The sequence below is a fragment of the Pagrus pagrus genome (genome assembly GCF_965226575.1).
Source record: "Pagrus pagrus genome assembly, chromosome: 20".
In the NCBI taxonomy this organism is placed as follows: domain Eukaryota; kingdom Metazoa; phylum Chordata; class Actinopteri; order Spariformes; family Sparidae; genus Pagrus; species Pagrus pagrus.
In genome coordinates this window covers 15,612,325-15,639,148 of record NC_140207.1, presented here as the reverse complement: position 1 = coordinate 15,639,148, position 26,824 = coordinate 15,612,325, and the positions used below count along the sequence as shown (strand labels likewise).

The following is a 26,824-nucleotide window of genomic DNA, read 5'->3' as shown; positions in this document are numbered from 1 at the left end:
ATTTATCTAATCAAGCAAGGTCCTGCTGCATGCAGACATTTGTCATTGGTAGTAGGGGAGTGTGGTGGTGGTGGTGGGGGGGGTGTCAGGTTTATTCTGCCCCTCCGCTTCACTGGGCTGCAGCTGGTGGAGCCCACCTAAGGATGAAGGGATGGAGGGAAGGTGGGAAGGGAGGGAAAGAACAGGCTGGAGGAGGAAAAAGGACACAGTCATTAAGTGGGGTGCAGACTCAGAGACAAAGGAAAATGAGAGGAGAGTCTCCTGCTCCTGTCTTGTTCTCAATCCTGCTCTCTTCCATTATTTCACCCTAATTATTTTATCTATTCATGCACATCTGGAGGCAAGAATATGAAGCCGGGTAAAACCCACAGGCAGAAGGATGTTTAGATTTTCTCTCAAATTTGGATTGTGCCAGCCATTGTATTTATATGTGTTACAGGTGATTATATCCTTGGAGGACACTCTACAATTTTGAATGCAATTCTATGCTTCAAAACAACTTTATTATTCACTGGCAGGGCTTTGCCATTTAAAGCTCCTAAGTGGCCATAGAGAGAATTGCTCTCTCAACATTCAAGGTTAACCAACTGTTTTTCTTTGCGCGAGTGTCATAAGCGTTGATGAAAGCACTAGGTCGCACGAATCTAAAACCAGAAGGACAGATCTTCATGTTGCGCACACATACACACAACACATTTACATTCAATATGACAGTAATCAATGGTGATCTGTGGGCTTTTTCCCCCCGCCGCATTGTAAATGTTTTTGCAGCCCCTTGTCCGACAATCGCCTCATCTCCTTTCGCAGGGATGTAATTTAGTTGCAAATTGACTGGAAGACGGGGAGAAAAATTGAAAGTTGAAATTAGAAATGGTCATAATAAATACGGGAGGCGGGGTGGAGGCTTTGCAAAGGTCAGGTGATATGACGGGTGCTTCCAGGCTGGACCGATCTGACCAATGGAGTGTCAGCGGCCTGTCATGAAGCGCATCATACATACACACATGTTCGTGCACATAGACACACACACAAGCCCTGCAGGGGCCATCACAGGCAGTGGAAGACGAGATTACCTCGCTATTCTGAGCTGCAGAGCAATTCTCGGATGTTCTTGGAAATTCACATTGTGCCCTTGTGTTTTTTTCCCTCTCTCTCTCTCTCTCTCTGTCTCTCTCTCTCTCCCTCTCTTTCTTCCTTTCTTCCTCCCTCCCTCTCTCTCTTGTCACTTTCCTTGACAGGCCAATATTTCAGGCTCCAGATATAGGGGATTACAAATAAAATAAGTGGAACGCCTACTTAATGCAACAGAATTAAAATGCATGAACGGGCCGGAGGAATTGATATGCGCCCAATACAAACACGAGCCACAGAATAATATGAAATACAAAATGTTTTTTTTTCAACCCCCTCTCCATGTATCAGTGCTTTGATTTCCCTTTTTTTCCATTTGTGCATCTAGCGTGAAGCGTTGATTCGCAAGAGTGAGGCTCACATATTGCCTTGAGTGACCAGACGAGGGAGGGGAGGCGAGAGGGGAGAGGGGGGGTGATGGCTTAGGGAGAGAGGGAGGAAGAGAGCAAGGGAGAGGGAGGGAGAGTTGCTGTGTCTTTGTGTTGTGCCGAGTGGGTAAATTGCAGTGGCAGAGTATAGCAGGGCCTGCATGGCCTGTATCTCAGGATGAGGCTAATGAAAGATTTATCAGCGGCTGCAGCATTTACTAAATACAACCAGAGGCTGATCTCTCCACATTGAGCCCTGCTGTTAACGTCACACACGCTTACATGCACACACACAAATAGACACACACAAGCAGTGCTGCTACTGTACCACCAGCCGTGACCAAGCCCTGAAAATTTAGCATCTTGTACAGACAGAGAAGTTGTTGAGGCAGCTGGGGAAATGTATATGAACTAATGAAGTGTATAATATTACCATAACATTTAATGTATGTCGTGCTGTGATAATGAGCCTGCCTTAGTTTTCTCCATTTCACATGTCCTCGGGGCAGAAACACGTCACCCTATATGAATGTGAATAATAGTCCATGCTTGTATCCACGCTCATGTTGTCTTGGTGTCAAATCATCACCTATTTCCCACTGAATATTAATTTGGTAGACTTGTTTATGTTATTCCCTCTATAATATGTGTATCAATAGTCATTTAACCATGTTGTGATCTAACACAGCCACAAAATGTCAGACATTTCAATTTATTTACTCAACTGTGTCAATTTTAAATACTTGATATGTTCTGGATTAATATTCTCATTTCTCATACAGTATGCATGTGTGATCTATGGGACTCTATACATCAATGTGACATGGGGCCCTGTTACTCTCTTTCAACTCTTAGGTTTAATATGTCAGTCTGCTCCCATGCTCATTCCAAGAAGCTCAATTTAAAAAATAAATCGAAGTCATTAATCATTTTTGTAATGTCGTGGCTTCGTTGATATTTTAAGTTGTTAATGTGAAGCCTTTAGTTCTAACATGAGATTCATGATGAAAAAAAGTGTATTTAGACTTAGATTACACAAATGCAGACATACAAGCTGTAAATAATAACCGATTAGTCGATGAAGAACATCAATTTTTAATGCTTAACATTCTGTCTCTTTCTCCCCTTCTCTCTCTCCCTCCATCCTTGGCCAGGAGTGAATGCCATGTCCAAAGAGGTCACCGGACCGAATGCTATGGTTAAACATTCCCTCCTGCCGGATCGACAAATTGAAAGTCCACCCAAAAGGCCAAAGTCTGCTGAGGGGAAGACCTCTGCCAATGAGCAGGTAAAGGTTTGCAGAATATTAAAAGAATAGCAACTCAAAGAGGATGTGATCTAGCTTATCCTCAAAGTGTTTTAGGTTCACTGAGGGCAACAAAGGACCTTTAACTGTTTTCACTTTTCCAAAGAAAATGCATTTGTAGGTTGTGGAACTTTGTGTGCATCTACTTTAACTAGACTTTCATATTCCAAATAGATTGTTACATGTTCGGCACAGAAGGCTAATAGCTAATGAGGCAGGTTCTCCTTCATAAGCACTAATGAAATCTAACCTTCACTGTCACTGTGGGATGAGTTAATGGGAGGATACTTATGAACTGTAAGACACAGAAATGCTAAGCTAAGCATTTAGCAGTTGCTGGCGCCAGCTTTCTATCAAAGGGTTAAAGCAGCCCGCCGTTCTCTCTCTGACAGAACTTTTTAGCATCAAGCACAGTAGGCTAGTCTTTGTGTTCTTAAGTGGAATACCTGCACTCGCCTCAGGCCCCCACCCTGCTTCTCTCCCTCTTTTTGCATCTCTTTAAATTATATGTGTTTTTAAATTAGATTATGAAGTATTAGCTCGTCTGGTTCTTGGCCCTGCAAGGAGGGAGGACTTAGTCATTTCAGAAATGGATTCTATTAAGACAGGTGGTGGGGAGGCAGCTATGTTCAGAGTACTCCCTGTAATGAGGGCAAGGCGTAGCTTGGGAGAGTACACACCTTTGTCATCTGTAATACCCTGATTAGAAATTCTGGCCAATCGTGTTTTCTGCTAATAAAATTGCATGAGTTGAGAGACTTAAGTGAATTACATGAAACATGGTTGATCTACATTTTCTGTGTTAAGGTGGACATGGGGGTTGGTGGGGAGAGGTGAATGTGGTGTGTGTGGGGAAGAATAGGACATTTTTTTTTTCAGACATGCAGTCATTTTCAACCCTATCCGTGCAGCGGACATGGTTCTTGCATGTCTTGATGAAACCCTTGTTTGTTTTCAAAAAGTAATGTCCGGCATCTGGTTTCTTTAGGTGAGGCAGACTGTAAAAAGTGGTGCTAATGGGTCTGTTGTGCAAAAATGTCTTTTTTGTTTTCTCTGCCAACCAAACACTTAATATACCTCTTTTTTTTTTTTACCATTTTTTTTTTTTTTAAGGTTCAGCAGTGTCCATATTGCAACTACAGCAGTAGAGATGCCAACCGTATGCAGCTCCATGTGATGTCCCAGCATTCCATGCAGCCAGTGATCCGCTGCCCATTGTGCCAGGATGTCCTGAGCAACAAGATTCACCTGCAGCTGCATCTCACCCACCTTCACAGTGTGGCTCCTGACTGCGTGGAAAAGCTGATTATGACTGTACGTAGAAGTAATGATTATGAATATGATGTGTGTGTTTGTGTATCAAAATGTTTTTTAAAAATTTAAATCATTTTAAAAGGGAAAAAATATTCAAAAGAAAAAGTAATTTTCAATTAAAAAAAAAAGGTTTATCGTAATTACAAAATGTGATAACTAGCTGTTTACTTTGATGTTTCTGTCTCGTAAAAATGTTTGTTAAATGTTTTAGGCACCTAGAAAACAAACATTTTTAAATACCTATTTTGAAAAGTGAACATGACAATGAAAATGACAGTCCTGTACACCCTCGTCTCGTGTATAGTTTAAGGCATGGGCTTGCTGCAAGATTCCCAGAAAACATTTCCCATGCATTTATGGTACTCTCTTAAGATACTGCCATAACTTTGATTGTTGTTGTCCACTACGAGGAGCAAATATTCTATGAGATTTGCTTTAAAGGGACGAAGCAAGTTGAAATACTTCAACAGTTAGAAATATTGGACAAACTGTAGAATTTACCATGTCATATCATCATTTTATTTTAAATTGATATCATAATAAAGAAATTTATTTGGTCTTGATAGGTTGTCGGACCTGACACAGCAACACCAAATAATATAATGCATCCCCAAACTGGACAAGACAAAGGTCTATCTTTAATGGATTCCTCTACCTCTCTTACTGATGGGTCAGGAAAGTCTCAAGGTAAGCAAAATTTGGTACTTAGATTATTTTCTGTTGTCTTTAACTTAATGTCTGAGTGTTAATAAAGTTATATTTAAATATATGAATACATACATGTATAATTCTCTAGTTGTTTGTTAATTTAGTTGTCATTTATCAGACAAATAATAATGATTGAAATTGTATTTTCTACTTGTAGGAAACATCTCAAAGGATGAGCTGAACACTCAAGAAAAGAATGAATTGGACCTGCAGGGTGAGGAACTTAAGCCCCCAAAGGAGGCCTCAGAGGCCCCAGCCTGGAAAAGAGCCAGTGGTTTAGGACATGATAGCAAGTCCCCTGATACCCTACAGGACCATCTCAGTGAGCTCCAAAGGCTCCAGCAACAACAACAGCAGCTCTCAGTATCTGATCGACATGTCTACAAATACCGTTGCAACCACTGCAGCCTGGCCTTCAAGACAATGCAGAAGCTTCAGATACATTCCCAGTACCATGCCATCAGAGCAGCCACAATGTGCAGCCTTTGCCAGCGCAGCTTCAGGACATTCCTGGCCCTCAGGAAGCATTTGGAAAATGGACACCCTGAACTTAGTGAAGCTGAGGTGCAGCAACTCATAGGAAATCTGCCACTGAATGGCGATATCACTGAGAGTGAGGCCAGGGCCTTGGAGGAGGCTCAGGCCTTTGAACATGACTTGGACAAAGATGATGAAATGGACCAGGAAGAGAAGCCCAGTCCTACAGGAAGCGACAGCAGCTCTCTGCTTGATGAAATGGGAGCAGAACCAAAACGAACCCTACCATTTAGGAAAGGGCCCAACTTTACAATGGAGAAATTTTTGGACCCTTCTCGGCCTTACAAGTGCACAGTATGTAAGGAGTCCTTCACCCAGAAGAACATCCTACTTGTCCACTATAATTCAGTTTCCCACCTGCATAAGCTGAAGAAGGTTCTTCAAGAGGCATCAAGCCCAGTTCCACAAGAGACAAGCAACAGCATTGACAACAAACCATTCAAATGCAATATTTGCAATGTTGCCTACAGCCAAAGCTCAACACTTGAAATTCACATGAGGTCAGTACTTCACCAGACCAAAGCCAGAACAGCCAAAACCGAAATGAGCAACAGTAGCACTGGCAGTAGTGGTCCAGTGCCTGCAAAAAGCCCAGCCCCAAGCACACAAGGGAACACCAACTCAGACACTGCTAGAAGTGGAACACCCTCTGCTAACAAAGAAAACACTGTGGATCCCAAAGAAGCAAACAGCAGCAACAACATAAAACAAACAACTACTGACCATGTTTCAGCACAGGCAAGTAGCCACCAGGCAGCGCAGTCCTCAGCCCAATTGCAACTGCAGCTTCAACATGAACTCCAGCAACAGGCTGCCTTCTTCCAGCCTCAATTCCTTAATCCAGCTTTCTTCCCCCATTTCCCAATGACCCCAGAAGCACTGCTGCAATTTCAACAGCCACAGTTCCTCTTCCCCTTCTACATACCGGGAGCAGAGTTCAACCTTAGCCCAGAACTTGCACTGCACTCAGCAGCAGCTTTTGGAATGCCCGGCCTTACTGGATCATTCCTAGAGGACCTGAAGCAGCAAATGCAACAGCAGCATCAGCTGCAGCAGGTTCAGGCCCAGCAACAGGCTCAGCAACAACAGCAGCAAGCCTCTCAGGCACAGTCACAAATTCAGCAACAGAAAAACCAGCAACTGCAGAACCACAAAACCAAAATGGAATGCAGCACTGTGTCAGTTTCAGAAATTCAGATGTCACGAGAGGCAGAGGACCACCTGGAAAAACAAGAAAACCGAGCAAAGATGGAAAGTGATGCTTTAGGTGATGGAGGAAGAGACAACAAAGACCCTAAAAAGTCAAAGTTCTCAGAGCCATTGATTCCTCCTCCACGTATTGTGTCGGGAGCAAGGGGCAATGCAGCAAAAGCACTGCTGGAGAACTTTGGATTTGAGCTGGTCATCCAGTACAATGAAAACAGACAGAAGAACCAAAAGAAAAACAAAGATGGAGTTGAACAAGCAGAATTGAACACTGATAAGCTTGAGTGTGGGATGTGTGGAAAACTCTTCTCCAATATGCTTATTCTCAAAAGCCACCAGGAACATGTGCACAGTCAATTTTTCCCATATGTGGAACTGGAAAAGTTTGCCCAGCAGTACAGAGAAGCCTATGATAAACTCTATCCAATAAACCCTGCTTCACCTGAGACTCCACCACCACCACCACCTCCCCCTCCTCCACCACCACCTCCTGCCCCAGCTCCAGTTACAGCTCCACAACCTCCTTCAACATCAATGACTAAGCCCCAAACCCCAGTACCTTCGCCAGTTCCTGTCTCTCATCAGACCCCACATCAGCAGTCTCATCAGCCACCGCCACCCCAGCAGCCACCCCCTCCTCCACCACCTTCTGCCCCTCCTGCCCCTCCCCAAGTGCAACTTCCTGTTCCCTTGGATTTGCCCCTCTTTTCACCTCTAATGATGCAGTCTGTCCAACACCCAGGCCTGCCACCTCAGCTGACCCTCCAGCTGCCCACCATGGACTCTCTTCCCACAGACCTTACTCAGCTCTGCCAGCAACAATTAGGTCTTGATCCAAACTTCCTCCGCCAGTCCCAGTTTAAGCGACCACGCACCCGTATCACAGATGACCAGCTTAAGATCCTCCGTGCCAACTTTGACATCAACAATTCCCCCAATGAAGAGCAAATTCAGGAGATGTCAGAGAAGTCTGGTTTGCCCCAAAAAGTCATAAAGCACTGGTTCCGTAACACTCTCTTCAAAGAGAGGCAGCGGAGTAAAGACTCTCCCTATAATTTTAATATCCCTCCCATAACTACATTGGAAGATATTCGAATGGAGCCCCAGCTCAACGCACATGAATACTACAGAACTGAGTCATCCTTGAACAAGAGGTCCTCAAGGACCAGATTCACTGATTACCAGTTAAGGATACTTCAAGATTTCTTTGACACTAATGCCTATCCAAAGGATGATGAGATTGAGCAGCTCTCGACTGTGCTCAACTTACCAACCCGAGTCATTGTGGTGTGGTTCCAGAATGCCCGCCAGAAAGCTCGTAAGAGTTATGAAAACCAGGCAGATTGCAAAGACGAGAAGAAAGAGCTGACTAATGAACGATACATCAGAACCAGCAACATGCAGTACCAGTGTAAAAAGTGCAACATTGTGTTCCCACGCATCTTTGACCTTATCACTCACCAGAAAAAGCTGTGTTATAAGGATGAAGATGAGGAAGGTAATGAGGACAACATGTGTGAGGAAGATGTAGATTATATTGAGCATGGTTCAATGAAGTTTTCCCAAGTAACTTCAGAGCCATCCAGACAGTCCCATGGAACGGCCACCAGTTCTGGCTCAAGCTCCCCTGTGATGGCCTCTCCTCGTGCCAGCATGGGGAAAACTTCCCCAAAGCCAGACATTGCCCCAGAAACTGAACCTAGGCAAACTGAGAGTGCCGCCTCACCAGTGATCAAGTCACTACCAGAACCCAGACCATCAAAGGCTTGCACACCTCAGCCCCCTCCTCAGAAAGCTCCTCAACCACAAATGTCAAGACCCCATTCCCAGCCACAGGCAGCAGCAGTGCCCTCAAGTCCACTCTCCCTTGCCCTTTCCTCACTCACCAATAGCCTCCCCCACCAAATGCTTCAGTACCAGTGTGACCAGTGTAAGATTGCATTCCCCACTGTGGAGCTATGGCAGGAGCACCAGCACATGCATTTCTTGGCTGCCCAAAACCAATTCCTTCACTCCCAGTTCCTTGAAAGACCCCTTGATATGCCCTATATGATATTTGACCCCAATAACCCCCTAATGGCTAGCCAGCTGTTATCTGGAGGCCTCTCCCAAATCCCCTCTCAGGGTAGCTCTGGTTTGGCCTCTGCTGCAGGCTCTGGAGCAATGAAAAGAAAACTAGATGACAAAGACGAAAGTGCTAATGATAAAGATGGTGGAAACAGTAGTGAGGAGCAACACAGAGATAAACGTTTGAGAACCACCATCACACCAGAACAACTGGAGATTCTCTATGACAAATACCTACTTGACTCTAACCCAACAAGGAAGATGTTGGACCACATTGCACGAGAGGTTGGCTTGAAAAAGCGAGTTGTGCAAGTTTGGTTCCAAAATACTCGTGCAAGAGAGAGAAAGGGGCAGTTTAGGGCTATTGGGCATGCCCAGTCCCACAAGAAATGCCCCTTTTGCAGAGCACTGTTCAAGGCTAAATCTGCTCTAGATAGCCACATACGATCTAGACACTGGCATGAGGCTAAGCAGGCAGGCTTTAGCTTGCCACCAAGCCCAATGATGAATCAAGAAAATGAAAGAGGTGAAAGCCCAAATAAGTATAATTTCTTTGATTACCCACAGCTGCCTACCAAGACTGAGCCAAATGAGTATGAGCTGCCTGCTGCATCCTCAACTCCAGTCAAACCATCTGAGGCGCAGGTAAAAAACTTCTTAAGCCCTTCATCCTTAAAAGCTGAAAACTGTGATGAAACTGAAGGGCCCAATATGAATTCAGCAGAAGCCTCATCTTATGACCTCAGTAAGATGGACTTTGATGAGACATCGTCAATTAATACAGCCATTAGCGATGCTACAACTGGAGATGAGGGAAATAACAATGAAGTTGAGGGCTTCACAGCCAATGGAGGGGACAAGCTGAGCGACAACAAGAGTGGCCTGGCGTCAAATTCTGATGCCGGCAGTGAAAGGTTCCAATTCAGCATGGTGAGCCCTGCCCTTAGCTTGTCTGGAAGAGACTGTGACTCTTACTTTAGCTCCAGAGATGATGACATGGATGACAGGAGTGAATCGTCAAGCCTAGCTGATCCCAGTTCCCCTAGTCCCTTTGGGGCAAACAACCCTTTCAAGTCTGGGAAAGGCAGCAATTCTGGGGATAGGCCAGGCCACAAACGATTCAGGACTCAGATGAGTAACCTGCAACTTAAAGTCCTCAAAGCATGTTTTAGTGACTACCGCACTCCTACAATGCAAGAGTGTGAGATGCTGGGCAATGAGATTGGACTTCCCAAGCGTGTTGTCCAGGTGTGGTTCCAGAATGCCCGTGCTAAAGAAAAGAAATTCAAGATTAACATTGGAAAGCCATTCATGATAAGTCAAGGCTCACCAGAGGGGCCCAGGCCTGAGTGTACTTTGTGCGGTGTAAAGTACACTGCCCGGATGTCCGTCCGAGACCACATCTTCTCCAAACAGCACATCGCCAAAGTGCAAGAAACCCTGGGGAACCAGGTAGATAGAGAAAAGGACTACCTAGCACCAACCACTGTCCGTCAGCTAATGGCCCAGCAAGAGCTGGACCGTATGAAGAAAGCTGGTGAGGGACTCAGCCTGCCTGGCCAGCAGCAACAGACTGCAGTGGACAACAATAATGCACTTCATGGCCTCAGCCTACCCTCAGGCTACCCAGGGTTATCTGGCCTTCCGCCAGTGCTACTTCCTGGGGTCAATGGGCCATCATCACTTCCTGTTTTCCCACCGAACACACCTGGTGAGTTAGTATGACAAACAGTGAAAAAAGTTAAATAGACTAGAAGCTTTATGAACTGAGCTTTATCATGCACTATTTTATTCTACTATACTACTGTTTATTCTGTATCACAGTGGTGTTTGTCAAAAAGTCTTATTTTTTAAAACTATTTTAAAACTAAAAATGGTGGGAATTAGTGCATGCATAATGTCATCATCAGAGATGAACTGCTAATTGATAATTCAGAGATTTTTTACAACAAATGTGTCTATATCATGGCTTTTGTTTGTGTTGTTTGTTTTTCCCCTTATTGTAGGTTTGGTATATTTATATTATAATATATTGGCAGATTGAAATTATCATAAAGCGCATGTGACAGTTTTGATCCATAACAAAATCTTAACAAGAGAGATAAAGACTCAGCCAGTGTCAAATTTATCTTGTCATACAAACTAATATCCATACTGATTTGGGGTTGAATATTTAAATATTGAATATTTCCATATTTATATACCACTGTATTTCAGCTTTAGCGTCTCCCGGTGCTGGCATGCTTGGGTTCCCTACACCAGCCACCCCCTCTCCTGCCATGTCTCTCAGCACTACCCCAACCAAGACTCTTCTGCAGACTCCTCCTCCTCCTCCTCCACCTCCTCCTCCTCCTCCTGTTCCCTCCACACCTTTGGCAGCAGTAAATCATACAGAGCAGCAAGGTAAAGAGAGAGAGAGAGACAGCAGCAAGAAGCAAGGAGATAGGCCAACTCAGATGAAGGTGAAGGACCGAGAGAACGAGAGCGGCTCACGCCCTGAGACCCCCAGCATGGCCAAGAAAAGGGAGAAACCAAGTCCAGCTCCAGGGAAACCAAGAAGTGAGACTCAACTGGATGCCACACAGCTTCAGGCACTTCAGAATGCTCTTGCTGCAGGTGATCCCAGCTCTTTCCTGGGGGGGCAGTTCCTGCCCTACTTTTTGCCTGGATTTCCCAACTGCTTCTCCCCGCAGCTTCCTAGAGGGGTCCAACCAGGGGGCTACTTTCCACCATTGTGTGGAATGGAGAGTCTGTTTCCATATGGCCCAGCAGCAGTCCCACAAGCTGCCATGGCCGCTGGTCTCTCCCCGACCGCTCTCCTGCAGCAGTACCAGCAGTCCCTGCAGGATTCACTGCAGAAGCAACAACAGCAGCAGCAGAAACAACTTGAGCAACAGCAGAAGCAACAACAGCAGCAGCAGCAGCAGCAGCAGAAACCAACCCCTGTGAAGACACCCCAGAGCATAAAGAGCACCACCACCAACTCCTTCAAACCAAAAGAAGCTATAGATGCTAGGAATGACACCAACAAAGGCTCTTCAACAGAAAGCACAAAAGAAGAACCGAAAACAGATACCAAAAGTACCATGGATTTTCCTGACGCTTTTATTGTACCATCCGTCAAGCATGAGTTTATATGCAGAAAGTGCCAGATGATTTTTGCTGACGAAGATTCAGTGGTGCGTCATCAGAAGTCCTTCTGTTACTTCGGACATCCTTTTACTGACCCGCAAGAGACAGTGCTTCGAAAGGCAGTGAGCAACTACACTTGTGTTGCCTGCAATGTGGTTGTTAACGGGAATGAAGCACTTGGCCAACACCTTCAGTCGAGCTTGCACAAAGAGAAAACAATCAAACAAGCAATGAGAAATGCCAAAGAGCATACTAGATTATTACCTCACTCTGTCTGCTCCCCTACTCCTAACACCACATCTACCTCGCAGTCTGCAGCTTCTTCTAATAACACCTTTCCTCATCTCTCTCACTTGTCCATGAAGTCCTGGCCAAATGTCCTGTTCCAGGCCACCACAGCCCGGAAAGCTGCTTCCTCCTCCCCGTCTGCCTCTCCTCCTCCCCCCCTCTCCTCACCTTCAACGGTTACCTCAACTTCCTGCAGCACCTCAGGGGTTCCAACCTCACTACCCACCGAGAGTTGTTCAGATGAGTCTGACAATGAGCTAAGCCAGAAGCTGGATGACTTAGATAACGCGTTGGAAGTCAAGGCTAAGTCGGCCTCTGGCCTCGACGCGAGCTTCAGTAGTATCAGAATGGATATGTTCAGTGTGTAGGAGTGACAAAAGGATCCCTTGCTTAAAGAAAAAAATAAGACTTTTTAAACTGCAGTTCCAAAGTTTCTCTTAACCCAAAAAATTACAGTACCAAATGATTGACTCAGGATTGTTTTTCCCATATTGATATGCTGGCAAGATATTGATTGATTTTTGTTATGGACAGAACTGTTGCAGATGCTTGACTGAGCTTATATTGTATACAAAAACATGGAGTAGGAAAAAATCCCACAGGCTCCCTTGGGGGGCTTGTTTCAAGCCAAAAACTCTCACGATAGCAAATTGCACCTCAGCTGGATTGTTTTCCAAATGCTAGCATGTACTGTATGGGATGACGATCCAGAACCCTCAAAGAGAATCTCTCTTAGTTTAGATAGGTGTAATTCAGTAGCTTTAAATTCTCAGGTCAGAACATAACATTTCTCATTTGTTAAAGCAGCAACAAGCCTGGGTACACTTGGCTTATAACCAAAACATGTCAAGCTTTATCGGACGCATTTCCTTGATGTGTATAGAGTACCAAGAGACAATATTACTGTTACAGTGGACGATGTGCATATCCTTTTAGTTTTGCCCTACAAAGACAGTATGGTTTTGCCACTGAGGGAATTTAGAATGGTGAAGTAAATGTGTATGATGCCCCTGTGTTTGCCAGTTTGTATTACAACAAGCTGTATCTATTTCCCACCCCATTTTTTCTTGTAGTATATACTAATCTGTGCCAACTCTTACCCTTTCACTTTTACCTCTGCTCACACCCTTTTTCTGAAGAGGTAATAACTCTAGTTTTGATAGACTCTCGGATTATGTGAATATAACATTTTTCATTTGTGAATTGCTGTACTGTTACGGTACCTGCTTGTGTCTGGACTATAGTGCACTTATTTTGTTTTTATTTGTCTTTTTATTATTTGATTAGGCCATATGTTAATTTAATAGATTTTTTTCTGTTTGTATGTATGTATGTTTGTGTTTTAATTATTATTTGTGTCTATTGCAGCAGCATATTGGTCCATATTTGTTACAGGATTGATGCCTAACAATCTAGAGACCTATTTAACAATTGGTGCATCCATGAAAGCAGTACTGTATACTTGAAACTGTTAAGGTACAAGTTGGTCACAATGTTAAAAAAGGTATGATCATTTGCTATACATTTGCAAATATGCTGCTTTAAAAGGGGGACAACAGCATTTTTGTTGTATATTAAAAGCATTTTCATGTACTTGTAGGACTTAAAACAGTGTTACACCTATACGCAGCCATTTAGTGCATAGGTTGACGTCCTCCCATCAATTCTCTGGGCACTTCTGATCTACAGTTAAAGTCAACATTTTAATTTTTCCACATTTAGTGATTTCAACATTGCAAAGTATTACCTTACAAAGTTTTGCTGCTACTGTGTGTAATGTTATTTTGCTTGCCATAAATTCTCTCAACTTTCTACCAGACATAATACTGATCCATTAATTGCTTTGCTTTGCTATTTTTTTTTTTATTTTGTTATTTTGCTGTGGAACTAAGAATGTGAAAGCTGTCAAAGGGTGTTCAATTTTTTACGAATCACTTTCTAGTTTGGTAATTGAAACCAATGTGATTCATTCCAAAGTAACAGAAGGCTATTTGTATGAAAGAAAAAGGCTTGTGAACAAAGAAAGCTAAGCTGTTGTACATATTCGTAGTTGGCTGTGCATGGTACAAATTTATTAATATGAAGAAATGCAAAAATGTATTGCTTTTGGTATTTCCTATTCTGAGATGAGCAAGTAGCATGTAATGCAACTGTTTGACAGGTTAAATCAAATCATGCTTAGTTATTGTTTCAAACAATGAAATCAAGTAACATTTCCTCTTATGTTTTATTATTGTAAAGGTGTTTTTTTTTTTTTTCAAAGTTTTAAAGCAAAATGTCAGTTTTTAATTTTCTGCGTGAGCTTTTTAAATGTCATTATTTGGATTTTTAGTATTTTAACATTTACTTTAATCCTGAAGACACTTTTCGATTGTGTTTCATAAGAGACATCCTGGCCTCCCAAGGTGCAATTCTGCCATTGTACAAACATGAGCGACTGTCCTGATTCCAAAGGCTTTCACAACTCTGGCTTTTTGCCTTTCCCCACTCTGTGGCTCAGCATTAAAAGACTGAACTGTCAGCTAGCATCATGTGCTAAGATGTTAGCATCAGACAGGACGCTTTCCACACCAAGGACTGGTAAAAGCTAACAAACCAACAAAAAGGATGGTCCAACAATATAACTGTACATAGATATTGCAACTGCACAGCAGCCAAAAAGAAAAAAAAAAGAACTTTTTAAAAAAAAAAAAAATGGATGGATTGTGTCATGTTTATGGGGACAGCCTTCAAAAGGTTGAAATTGGAATTGTTCTTCTGGATGTCAAAGGGATTTTCATGGCGCAATCATATCCTACACAATATGTACTCTTCAACATCTGGGTTACATAGGAAATGCACCCTGAGGTTTTAATAAGAAGAAGCCCCTATGGCTAAAACTTTAAATAAACTAAACCAAAAATGTTATTGATGTTTTATATATAGAGAGTAGTCGCATTAGTTTTTGTTACTGTACTGTTTGAGGTCTCAACTGTACCGTATCACGGTAATAACATGGTTTTGAAACCTTTTTTTTATTTTGTCACAGACCTGTTGTCATAGTTGAAATGACGTTTATTGTAGATGGTATTTGAACAACTTCTGGAAATAGTTCATCAAGTATGTTTGTTGCTCATTGTTGTGATACATTAAAAACTGTATCTGCAAACCAGTTTGGTCTCATCAAATATTTTTTTGTCATTTTCACTCTTTAGTTCTAACCACATATTTATATTATTATGAAGTTTTACTGGCTTGTCGTTTACATATACGATCCACAGCTTTATGCATTTAACCCAGTTGTACACAAAATATACTCCCATGTTGTCAACAAGCATTTTTAATCCAAGGCTTAAAATATGTGATATATTTCATTTATATTGTCATTTTACATGGCAAAGCTATATTGTGGTTTGATTAGCAAATGTTTAAATATTTTGACAGTGATTTAGAATGTATGCGTTTTTACCCAGTACAATGTAAATGACAGCTTTATTAATGCTGCTGAAATTGCCAATGCAGCTCTAGATAAGTATTTTAGACAGAAGTGGGTGATTTACCATACATTTAGCATCTTTTTTTAAATGTAGTTTTTTATATTACACTTTCAATTAAGGCACATCCAAAACTGTTCAAGTATACCTATGTCATATTGTTGACAAAATATTATTGTGTTGACATAATAATTGTCATTCCAGTCACCGACAGGCCAAAATTCTAAATCATATAATGGGTATTTCCTATCATTATGCTATTTGTGGTAATCTGACTCTAAGCAGATGCAGGGGATTATGTTTGAAAGTGTCTGTTAATCTGGATCTGATCAGGTGCAGCTCTAGACCCCTCCTATTAACGAGGACAAGTCCACAATAATATATCACAACCATGGATAAACAGACGTATGGCCACAACAGACAGTAAAGAGCCTAAAATTAGTAATGTTGATTCTGTCATTGCAGGTGTGTAAGGCCCATGCTGATGTGTAGAACAAAGGGTGCACCATTGGAAAATGAGCCACAGCACCAGACAGATAAATGAGAAAATGTCTTTTATGCTGCGGACTGTATACCGCTTTTAAAATTCTATTAAGAAGCAAAATGCACGCCGGTGTGAGACAGAAGGGTGACATTTTAGATCTAAGGTCAACAGATGCTGTCACATTAAAAATTGCACCTCAGGAACACCTCAACACAATACATCACACCCTGCCAGCGAGACGTGTCAGACACCAGTGTCAGGGTCACGGAGAAAGCCGACATTCACAAGTCGTTAAATCCACCTAATGAAATTTCACAAGGGCAGCAAAAAATGAAGGGGAAGATGAGGATCTTTTCACTCCCTCAGAATCGGTTGTGGCCTTTATTGTTTCGCTTAACACACTTCAGTGTGCAGCGAAACAGCCGCGACATGTAAAAGCCTCAAAAACAGCTTTTTTCTCCCCCTTTCTGACTTCAACCCTCGCCCTTGACGAATGTGCTCGGCTCACAGGGTGCAACTGTTCTGCTGAATGGCCCTTTCCTGTTGCTCACCCCTAAAGCGCAGGCGGTTGCCGAGGTAGGGCTCCCCCCGCCATATTATGGGATTGAATTGCGTTTGACCTTTGTGGAGAACAATGGCTGAAGGCCTTTCATTTTTCTGGCCTTCTCAGCGCCTGGAAGAAGGACCTCTTTACTTTGTGTTTTTCACTGTGGTCTGCCAGTAATTCACAAGCAGGATGACAGGGTGATCTATGCTCAGTGAATGTGTGTGCATGTGTGTTTGTGTACATTTTCACAAGTGTATTGTTTGCCAATTCTTGCCCATATCTACTGAAATGACTCTTTATAGGCCAAACAAAATATAGAACCTTAAAAAAAACCAAAACATTTTGATGTGACCGTATTTTCGTGGCCACCCAATTCTGCTACCTAACTGCACTGTCCACGAATAAAAAGGCCCACTGAAGAGAAGAGTGGTTCATAGCAGTTCAGACACAGCTTTGCTAAAGAGGCCGCAGCAGTGAGCGGTCTTGCCCTGAATACACGATAAAAGGTTTACTGTAAATTCTAAATGGCGTTTTCTGCAACCCATACATCACTCATGACCATTAGGTTCCACCCTCACTGCACAGTGCACCCTTCCAGCCACAGCTTTCCAGATGATACAGTATGGAGGCTGCAGTTCAGGCAGATCTGCCTTTGAATAGCCTGCAGCCAATGGATTTTCTCTGGATAATACAATGTTTGGGACAGAGAGGCAGGGATTAGTCCAGACGGATACATCCACCACCCCCCACATGCCCAATCTAATTAGACTGGAATCAGTTTAAGATGAAAGCAAGCCCTAGCATCACCGCACTAAATACTGGAATTAGTATTCCCCGCATGGGAATTTAATGACGGAGACTGAAAATCCAATCACATTCACTCCCAGTTTAGCCCCTCATGCATTGGGCCTGGACAATGACGAAATGAAAGAACAACAACAATGATTTGTCTGTCAATAGATATTGACCAGCATCACATCTGAGGCCACTTGCGTATTGGCGTTACTATGTTGTCATCGTTTAACGAGGATAAACAGCTCATAATCAGATATTTAGACAGTCTGTTTCTGATGTAAACCTTTGTCACATTCTGACCCTTCCGGGGGCCGTAATAGAAATGAATCACAACAGGAAAAGGAAGAAAGACGCTCATAGTTTTTTGTGTTCCTTATGTTTACATGTACGTATTATATGGAATACAAATCATAAGTGAATGTGCAAATACACCCATGTTCCAGGCCTCAGTATTGTGTTTTTAAGAGTTCACCTTATTTGTGGTAAAAGGAGGACTTTGCTTGTCCTCGCTCATTTGTTCTTCTTACTTAGAAAGCTGCATCTGCACATGAAATCCTTTAACAGGCATTGGTGAGGTTAGTTATTAATCAGCTCCTTACATCAAAGTCCTGATTGCTGCATCAGAATTGAAACTGTCAAATTATTGCTATCAGGCAGACGGCATCAGATCCTTTTTAGTTTTCTATTATCTTACAGACTTTGAGCCCACATTCGCTGATAAAACAGAACACGTTCCGCAGCACGAATCCATATGAAACATCCTCACAGTCTCTTGACTTTATCTTGCCCTTATTATTATTATTTCCCCGCCTAAGTATATGCAGTCAAGGGAACTCTATTTTAAAACCGCTAAAATGCGAGCCATATTTCAGCGTCAGGTTGGTGATTAACGGCACAGACCTGAAATAACTCCGGCACCTGGGTTCCACCACACATCCCCTACACCTGCGCTTCATCCACCAAAGCATTACACCTGAGAAATCAGGAAGCCATTGTCCCCCGTGCACAAATACTCAACATGAAATCTTATTATTTATTGCTGGCTGTATTTGGAGGCAAAACAGAACCTGTTGTTTTTCGGCTAACAGGTGTAATGAAACTCTCCAACTCGTCCAACAACTGATTCTGCAAAACTTTGCTACTTTCTAACCCCCAGGAGGAAATTGAGTGTGCTTTTTTAGCAAATGAGGAGATAAATATTGTTTGCGCAGTTGGCAGCACTGCATCAGTGGGGAAGAGGACACAGCATTAGGCAACAAAAGGCACAATTCTTGTAGCGATGCATCCTTTAAGATGGAAAATAAACATAAACAGCATTTTCTCTGAATAACCCAGGTGTCAACAAAGGCCACAAAAAAAGTAACATATGAAAAAGGCAATCTGTTTTTTTTCTATATATCTTTCTTTTGGCCTTCCTGCTTTTAGTGTTTACTGCTGCAATACCTCATTTCTGAGGTACAAAAGGAAAGAAAGAAGGTGAGGAAAATGGAGGGGGCAGGAGTACACCTGCCTTATTATTGCCTTGTGGATGAAGGATACAATCACTGCTGGCATTTCTACAAGACACACAGCCAACTAACACGTATTTTAAAGTGAAAGAGAAGGAGGAGGAGGTGTGAGGGAGAAAGGGAGGCAGGCCCGAGAGGAAAAGAAAAAGAGACGCAGACAGACAGGCCAACGGGCTGACAGATACTGACTGAGTGTCAGGGACAGAGAGAAAGAGAAAGAGAGAAGGAGAAAAGAAAGTAGGTGATATAGACAGCAAAATGAGCAAGTGATAGAAGTGAAGTAAGAGTGAGAGCAGGAGAGAAAGAAAAGGAGGGGCAAACCTGAGAGAAATCAAACATGGGCTCTGTGCAACAGAGGTACGTCGGCAAACGAGCATGTTATGGCAGCCCGCTGGGACTTCCCCGGCAGATCGTTTGTGCTGTTTCCCAATCTGTTCTGAGGAGCGGCACAGCCCCACATGGGGACGTGTGAAGGCGTCAAGATGGGATTGCTTAAGACAGATGAAACAAGGTGTTTTTTGATGCCATCTCGAGCGGACAAAAGCCTGATTTCCTGTTTTGCCTGTGACACAAAGGGTGCTGTGTAGTTTGTTGAACAGTTCAAGGCTTTTTGTTGTCAGGGCTGTAAATAACTAAACACATGAGAGGTGAAGTTACAGAGGTTCTGGATCCACACGCCAAAAACTGCAAAATATGTGTCACCCCCCCCCCCCCCCCCCCCCCCCCCCTTTTTTTTTTTGGCATTCATAATGCCTTAACACCTGTAACAAACAAACAATATTACAGTTACCTCATCAGTTCCTTACATATTTTCCTTCAGTGTGAAATTAACCTGTAAAGTGAATAATCTGGCACACACTCATTTAAGTCTGGACAGCCACAGCTTTCTTTACATTCACTGGACCCCTGAAACAATGCCATAGTAACAGAGATCAAAGTGTCAGGCTTTGTAATATTGCTTTACATTTTAAAGGGCGCTGAGCAGCCAGGCTAAGGTTTTTACAAGGCGTGCTGAGTCGTTGGGGAAATAAGGGCGCAATGGAGGAGGGAATGAAGGAATTTTAGGGGGTGATGGGATATGTCTCACTCTTTGTTCGCGTACGCACACACATACGCTCGCACACTGAAATCATACCATGTGCAGCGGAAGAGCGGGCGGTGAGGAAATAGAAGCTAAATATAAAGTGACACGCTGCATTCCCCAGGTCATTCACAGGCCCTGCACCAAATCACAATGCTCCACAGCTCGTCGTTTATCACGCGCACAAGCCTCTGACTCGCAGAGAAAATTATAAAGCAGCCAAATAAGCATTGCCTCGTAATTTATAGAATCACTGATGAAGGGATGAGGAGTTGCATTGACATCAAATTGGCTCCGATGCGGGGCATACTCACGGCCCTCTTTGCGTATCAACTCAACATCCTGGCAGGAACATTTGTAACAAAAAGCTTTTTTAATGTTTAAATGAAAATTTTAATGAGGCCCTGTGTTGCTTTTCCTTTCGAGTCTTTAAGAGCCCTCTAAATCATTAAAACGTGCTCTTTCTTTGATTTCAAGGTCATTTGAAGAAATAAGGCAGCCTTAAGTGGCCCTCGGACCAAAAGTGGCCTATATGCCAAAGACCGCAAATGAATGTAGCCTAATGCTTTTTAATTTGCATTCATCTTTAAAAACACAGAAGAGCCATCTCTAAGTTATAATAGGCTGAGATGGCAGTTGGAGGCCCTCTAGTCATTAGTAGCAATGCAGCTCCTCGAAAATGAAGGCCTTTCTCATCTTGTTTTAACTTAAGCCCATTACTACCAAGATACATTAGGCTGCTGTCCATCGCCTATTTGTCTGCATACAATATTTCCGTCTGGCTGTGTCTGTGCTCACATACACGCATGGATTCACCTTCCCGTTCCTCAGCCCCATGAGTGCGAACACATGCAACACAGCCATTCAGACGAACACATGCACAGAAACAAAAGACGACAGAGACGGGGACCTTAGGAGGAGACGACATGCATTGTTTGTTTAATCGCGTGTTATGAGATGACTCTGTAATTATGTTGTCATCTGCCCGCTTCAACGCGGCAAAAACTGGGCCGCCACTGCATGCCTTGCTCCTCGCTCATAATTCCACACTTCAAGCTCTAACGGTCAAAAGCGAGAAAGTGTCTTTTTTTTTTTTTTTCTTCCAGTCTTTCATCTTTATTCCTTTTTCTTTTTATTACAAACACCACTGTATGTAGACGGAGACTGTTTGTTTTTTTTTATTTTGGAGCAGTCACATAAAGCCTGTTTGACAGGCACTATGTGTTAACTCCTAGTGCATATGAGTGTAAGGCAACAGATGAACAGTTTTTATGTACTATATTGAACTGATGAGACAGCAAATAACAGTGTGTCCTATTAAACACAGCAAGACGGGTCTCTCTTATTTTCTCTCATTCCCCCCCATCCTTCCCTTTCAATTTTGCTCCACGTTTCCTTCTCCTCTCTGTTCCATTTCCTCGCCATTCTTTTTCCTCTTCCTTTATCTGTGTATGTGTGCCTCTCTCCCTTTTCCCCCCTTTCTCTCTCTGTGTGAGGATAGGTGGTGTGTGTCTGTGAAAAAAGAAAAAAAAAAAAAACGAACATCTCCAGTGAAATTGGTTTTCGCTGGAGAAACTGATGGATCACTCTGTGTTCCTGACAGGAGTAGGGGGATTGTTTATGCCACGCGGACAAATACATGTATACACACATACGTGCACACACATATGCAGGGGCGAGAGGACAGGGGGGATTGTTTATGCCGGAGCAGAATTAATTTCTATGAGCTCTGGATTGCTGTTTATGGGAAAATACACTTTTAAGCTGTGAGAGATGTGTAATCTAGATTGTAGCATTCCCAACAATGAATTATGGTTTTGGAGGCAACAGCTGCAGCAGCCCTTCCCCTCAACCTCCATTTCCTCAGCACGCACACACACACACACACAGAGAGAGAGGGGGAGAAACACACACAAACACAGATTAGTAGCAAAATGTTGCTGCTTTTAAAATCAAATGACTTCATATGGCCTGGCACGTACACACACACACACACACACACACACACACACACACACACACAAATCTGACTGTAAACTGGTTAATGGCGGTGACATGCATGAAACAGCTTGTCATAAAGTGTTGTTTGATGATGTTTTATATTGACATAAATAGAGAATAAAATTTGAGTTTCTCAGAGTCAGAATGTGATTGTGTTCACTTATATTTTAAACCTGCACTGTTAAAAAAGTCCAAACAAAGGGTGTATTTCCCATACCATCCTGTGTTACAATAATCTTTTCTTTAACACCAATAACCTCTAAGTGAGAAATTATTCCATCACCACCAATCTCTCCTCCTCCTCCTCCTCCTCCTCCTCCTGCTCTTCCTCCACGAACACACACGCGTAGTGGTACTACACACACTCTGTGAATGATGGAGGAGAGGCTTGCTTTTGTTATTATTGCAGTATCTAAGGCAGCACTGGCAAAAGCGCGCGCACAAAAAGGTTGACATCTCGCGCCAACGCTCATCAAATGCTCGCTTGGATCTATAAGACATCATTTAGATGCATTTACAAGCATTTACACGACAAGACTTGCTGGGAAATACCTCTTCACAGCTTTGCAGTTCCCAAAATGCTCTATGCACTGCTCGTCAGCACAGATGCACACGTCAAATCAATCAAATTCTTACAAATATCTCTAAAAATCAGAAACGTATACAGTAATATAGCATATATATATGTTTAAATGAAAACAGTTCTGCTTGTAAAGTTTAATTGTGTTTGATTTGAAACAAATTCTTGTGGATCTAGTTAAAAAAACAAACAACAGTTTGCACATGTGAACAAGTGCTCAAGGATCAATGAACAGATGAATTAGTTTTATATTTTGATAGTGTATGAAGACAGAAAATCTGTAAATCAGTTTATGACCAAATGTGCCTCCGCTGTCTTGAAGGAGTCGGTCTCATGTAAAAGACATCCATGCGTGTCACGACTGTCGAGGGCTTGAATTAAAGACCACAATGACAAAAATTAGCCATGCTAAACATATAACTTCTGGTGCAGTCAACTTGTATTGGTGTGTGTTGGAAATCAAATTTTTATTCAGAGATTGAATTCATTCCCTGTGTCTTTTTTTTTTTTTTTTTTGTTCACAGTTTTTATCAGCGCTCATGCAATAACTCGAGCGGAGATGGAGCAAATGTATTCCACCCATATGTATGAATGAATGAATGAATATGATTACCAAGTCTTGGACCTTCTCAAGGACAAAGTGCTGTGTTCTTTGTGTGTATGTGTATGTGTGTGTGTGGGTGTGTGTGTCCTGTTGACAGCCTTGTGTGTGTGTGTGTGTGTGTGTGTGTGTGTGTGTGTGTATTTGTATTTGTTGTAATGCATTTTAAAAGCAGTGTTCACCTCTGTCTGTGTCTCAGTACAGCGTGTACGCATGTAGTTTTGATTTTCAAATTTTTGCACATATATTTTATTTTTCGTGTGTGTTTATGTGCAATTAAAGGTTCAGATAGTGTATGTGTGTCCTCTAGCACTCCATGCCGCTTGTTGTGGTGTAACGACAATCTACTTCCTCCAAACCGTGCACACCAACACACACACACACACACAAATACCCATCTCTCCCTGGTCTCCTCCCTCACCTCCTGACTGTCACATTCAAATGCAGCCGTTTGCAGGTGACGTACCCAGGAAATGCTGTCCTGTAATTGTGTCGCTCTGTCTTCCGGTGGTGAGGTAGCCGGTGGCTTGCCGCCTGCCTGCCTGCCTGCCTGCTTGCGACACACCAGAATTACCAGCTGAGGGGAGAGAGGGATGAAGGGAAGAGAGGAGGGGTACCATTAAAATGCAAAATCACCACTGCGGTGCAGTGCAGTGCCTCGCTCCCTCACTCTTTCTCCGAGGCAGCCATCTTATGATGGAACGAGTATGTGTTTGATGGTGTGTGAATGTGTGTCCGTTTGAGTCTGTGTGAGTGTGTGTGTGTGTGCGTGCATGCATCTATATGTCTGTGTGTTTGATAGAGTGTAGAGTCAAGCTGCGGCGAGGAATGGTGAGATGGCGTGGGGTTGGCAGGCGGGTTTGCGTGCGTGAGTGTGTGTGTGTGTGTGTGTGTGTGTGTGTGTGTGTGTGTGCGAGGCAGGGGTGATAAATCAGAGCTAGGTAAAGGCTTTTTAATGCAGCGGACCCCTCTCCCAGCCTCCATCTTCTGTCAGGGCTCAGTAAAAGATGAGAGCCCCCTGGGGAACAGCACTAGCCCGCAGCATAGCAGGACTACGCCGCAGGTCACACACACACACACACACACATAAACGCACACACAGGGGCCTGACGCATAGCCACTGACTAGGCCTTGTGAATGAGTGAATACATGAATAACTGAATCTATTGAATGCATGAATATATAAATAAACTTTCCACAGGAGCCACGTTTATTGATGAACACCCTCCCTCCCCAAATAAATGTGTTTTTCAAATGATTTCCAAATGAATTCCTAAATGATTTATGGCCGGTGATATTGCATTTATATCAGAGAAAATATTTTTCGTAGCAAACAGAATGGATATTCGGTTCATTTCTGCTTGTGCTCCTAGGGTCAAGCAGCCTTTGTCGATGATGTGCCTTGAGTCTTGAAGCAGCCCCAAGTTTCAGGGGGCCGGATATGAAAAATATGTGGAATTTGCCAACATCTGACAATACTTAGTCGGCAATATATCTCCTGTCTGATAGAAAAATGTGTTCTGAATTGCAGATACACTCTCTCTTCTGGCATACCTTTTTAATTTGACTTTGAGGGAAAACACGCCGGGGCTCCCAGATAGACAAGCAGAGATATGACTGCTGAATGTTGTGTAGGCCTTTGTGGATGGGGCAGACAGGACTCCAGCAGCTTGGCGCACAAGACGAGCACAAACACTCGAGAACATAATACTTGACAACGAGCCCAGAGTGTCAGTTAGCCCTACAGAGAGAAGTCTGGCATGTTTGTGAAGAGGATGAAAACAGAGACTATGAAAATGCCAGAGAGCTGATTCTGACTTAGAATTTCAGGAAAAACTGGGGCCTCAATTTATGTGCTTTTTTTATAAATCTGTCTCGTTATTGAACAATCTAGCATTACTTCCCGGAGGAGGGCACTGCGCATTCGCCAAACCACGGACGTCTTAATCTCGGAGAAGTGATGATTATAGAAATTGCTTTTATTTCATGGATTTAGTGGAAATGATGTAAAGGAAAAAAAAAACACCAGCGTACTATAATGTGAGGCACAGACCAACCAGGCACAGGCTGGATTTTGTATATTATGCCACACTATACTTGACCCTGCTCTAAACGGGTCACTTATGGTATGCATACATATTAATTTGGTAGGCGCTACAGGAATATAAATGAATAATTTAGTTGACATGGTCCCACTCGGAACAATCCTCTTAGCCTGGCTTAACGCTCCACATATTAGGCTAAAGCACCACACATGAATTGTCTGAGAGTGAGTGAGAATCATATCTTAACCTCAACCATAAATTAGGGAATTACATTATAAGCGGACATGGCAGCTGATAATTATTAAGAGTGCCACACACAAAAGAAATTGAAGAAGCGCCATATGCAGAAAGTATACAGTATTACCCCTCGTTGCCCCTCGTCAACCATTGGTGCATTCATTACTATGCAGACGGGTGGGAACCTCAGTGATCTCCGATGTATCAGACATTTTTTTTCTTCTTCTTTTGGTCTGGAATATGCCTTGAGAACATTGAAAAATGTTAACTTTTGCTGTGTATTTCAGACAGACACAGGAAGCTAGCATAGCAATTAATTAGCTTACTGACTGATAACTAGCCTATTGAGCTCTCTATATAAATTTTTTCCAAGTGAAAGTCTGACGGCATATTAAGCTAACTTTGGTAGCATGTTAGCTGTGTAACAAGAGTGCATTCATATGTCTTTTAACAAAACAATTCATAAAAACCGGCCTCACACCTGCTACCAACCTCCTCACCTATTTGTCGGCATGCATTATGGGTCCTGTTTTGGTCTTGATAATGCTCCGTGCAGATATAAAAACAGAGAAAATAAAGCTGCAAGCAGTGTTGAGCGTGCCAAACCCATGTGTTTTCAGGAAGTGTGGTATCAATCGGTCAACACAGCTCTGAATGTTCATTTGCACTTCCTGCGTCCACTATGTGACACTAAATAACACCCACTAATTAAGCGTAACGTTCAAGTATGCCAAGTGAAGATGAAATATCTTGGAAGTACAACGTGATGAAACAGCAAAAAATTAGCACACAATTCAAAATGGCTGACTTCCTGTGGAGTTTAGGTCATGGCCCCAAGAGCTACTGATCAGATTCTCTCCCGTTTTTAGGGTGGCATTGCTATCATCTGGAAAAAAATGCATTTCCTAGCGTTGAACACTTGGGGCGTACGTCTGTGTGGAAACAAGACAGTAGAGTCTTATGGAGGCAGGACTTTGCCTGTTTGGAAAGTACAGACTCCACAGTGGATGTTTAGACCTCGTGTACTACAACAGAACAACATCATAATCAAAGTTTTTTCTTCAGGTTACAGCTCCGTGCTCACTCAAGGGTATATCAGCTCAGACGACGCGCAGCTCTCCTCGCGACTGCGTGTTTGTGTGTTTAGCTGGGTTCAGTTGGGTTTGTGCTGCACTCTATGTCGAGATGAGAAGGTTAATGTGCATGTTTGTGTGTGTTTATCATTCTTTCTTGTGCATGTGTGTCTCTGTGCATCTGTTGGACTGAGCAGGTTAATGCTGGTTGACACATGCGGTTCACTGATCTCCTAGAGGAGTCGAGACTCGCAGCGCAAACCTTCACACACAGGTATCCATGGCAACCACAAAAATTATATTTCTTCCTTCTCCGGCAAGCTGGAGATTCCAAGATGCTGA

General features: G+C 42.9%; 1 protein-coding gene across 5 annotated transcripts in view; it reads left to right on the top strand.

Annotated features, from left to right (window-relative positions):
- Positions 1-15,208, top strand: part of zfhx4 (zinc finger homeobox 4) — a 95,174-nt gene extending 79,966 nt beyond the window's left edge. For all 5 annotated transcript variants that reach the window (XM_084340482.1, XM_084340483.1, XM_084340481.1 and 2 more), the window contains exons 8-12: positions 2,654-2,787; positions 3,919-4,119; positions 4,686-4,806; positions 4,985-10,348; positions 10,855-15,208. In XM_084340482.1, coding sequence (XP_084196608.1) covers positions 2,654-2,787; positions 3,919-4,119; positions 4,686-4,806; positions 4,985-10,348; positions 10,855-12,425 — 7,391 coding nt within the window. In that variant the 3' untranslated portion in view covers positions 12,426-15,208. The remainder of the gene's footprint in view (positions 1-2,653; positions 2,788-3,918; positions 4,120-4,685; positions 4,807-4,984; positions 10,349-10,854) is intronic.
- Positions 15,209-26,824: the final 11,616 nt, after the last annotated feature.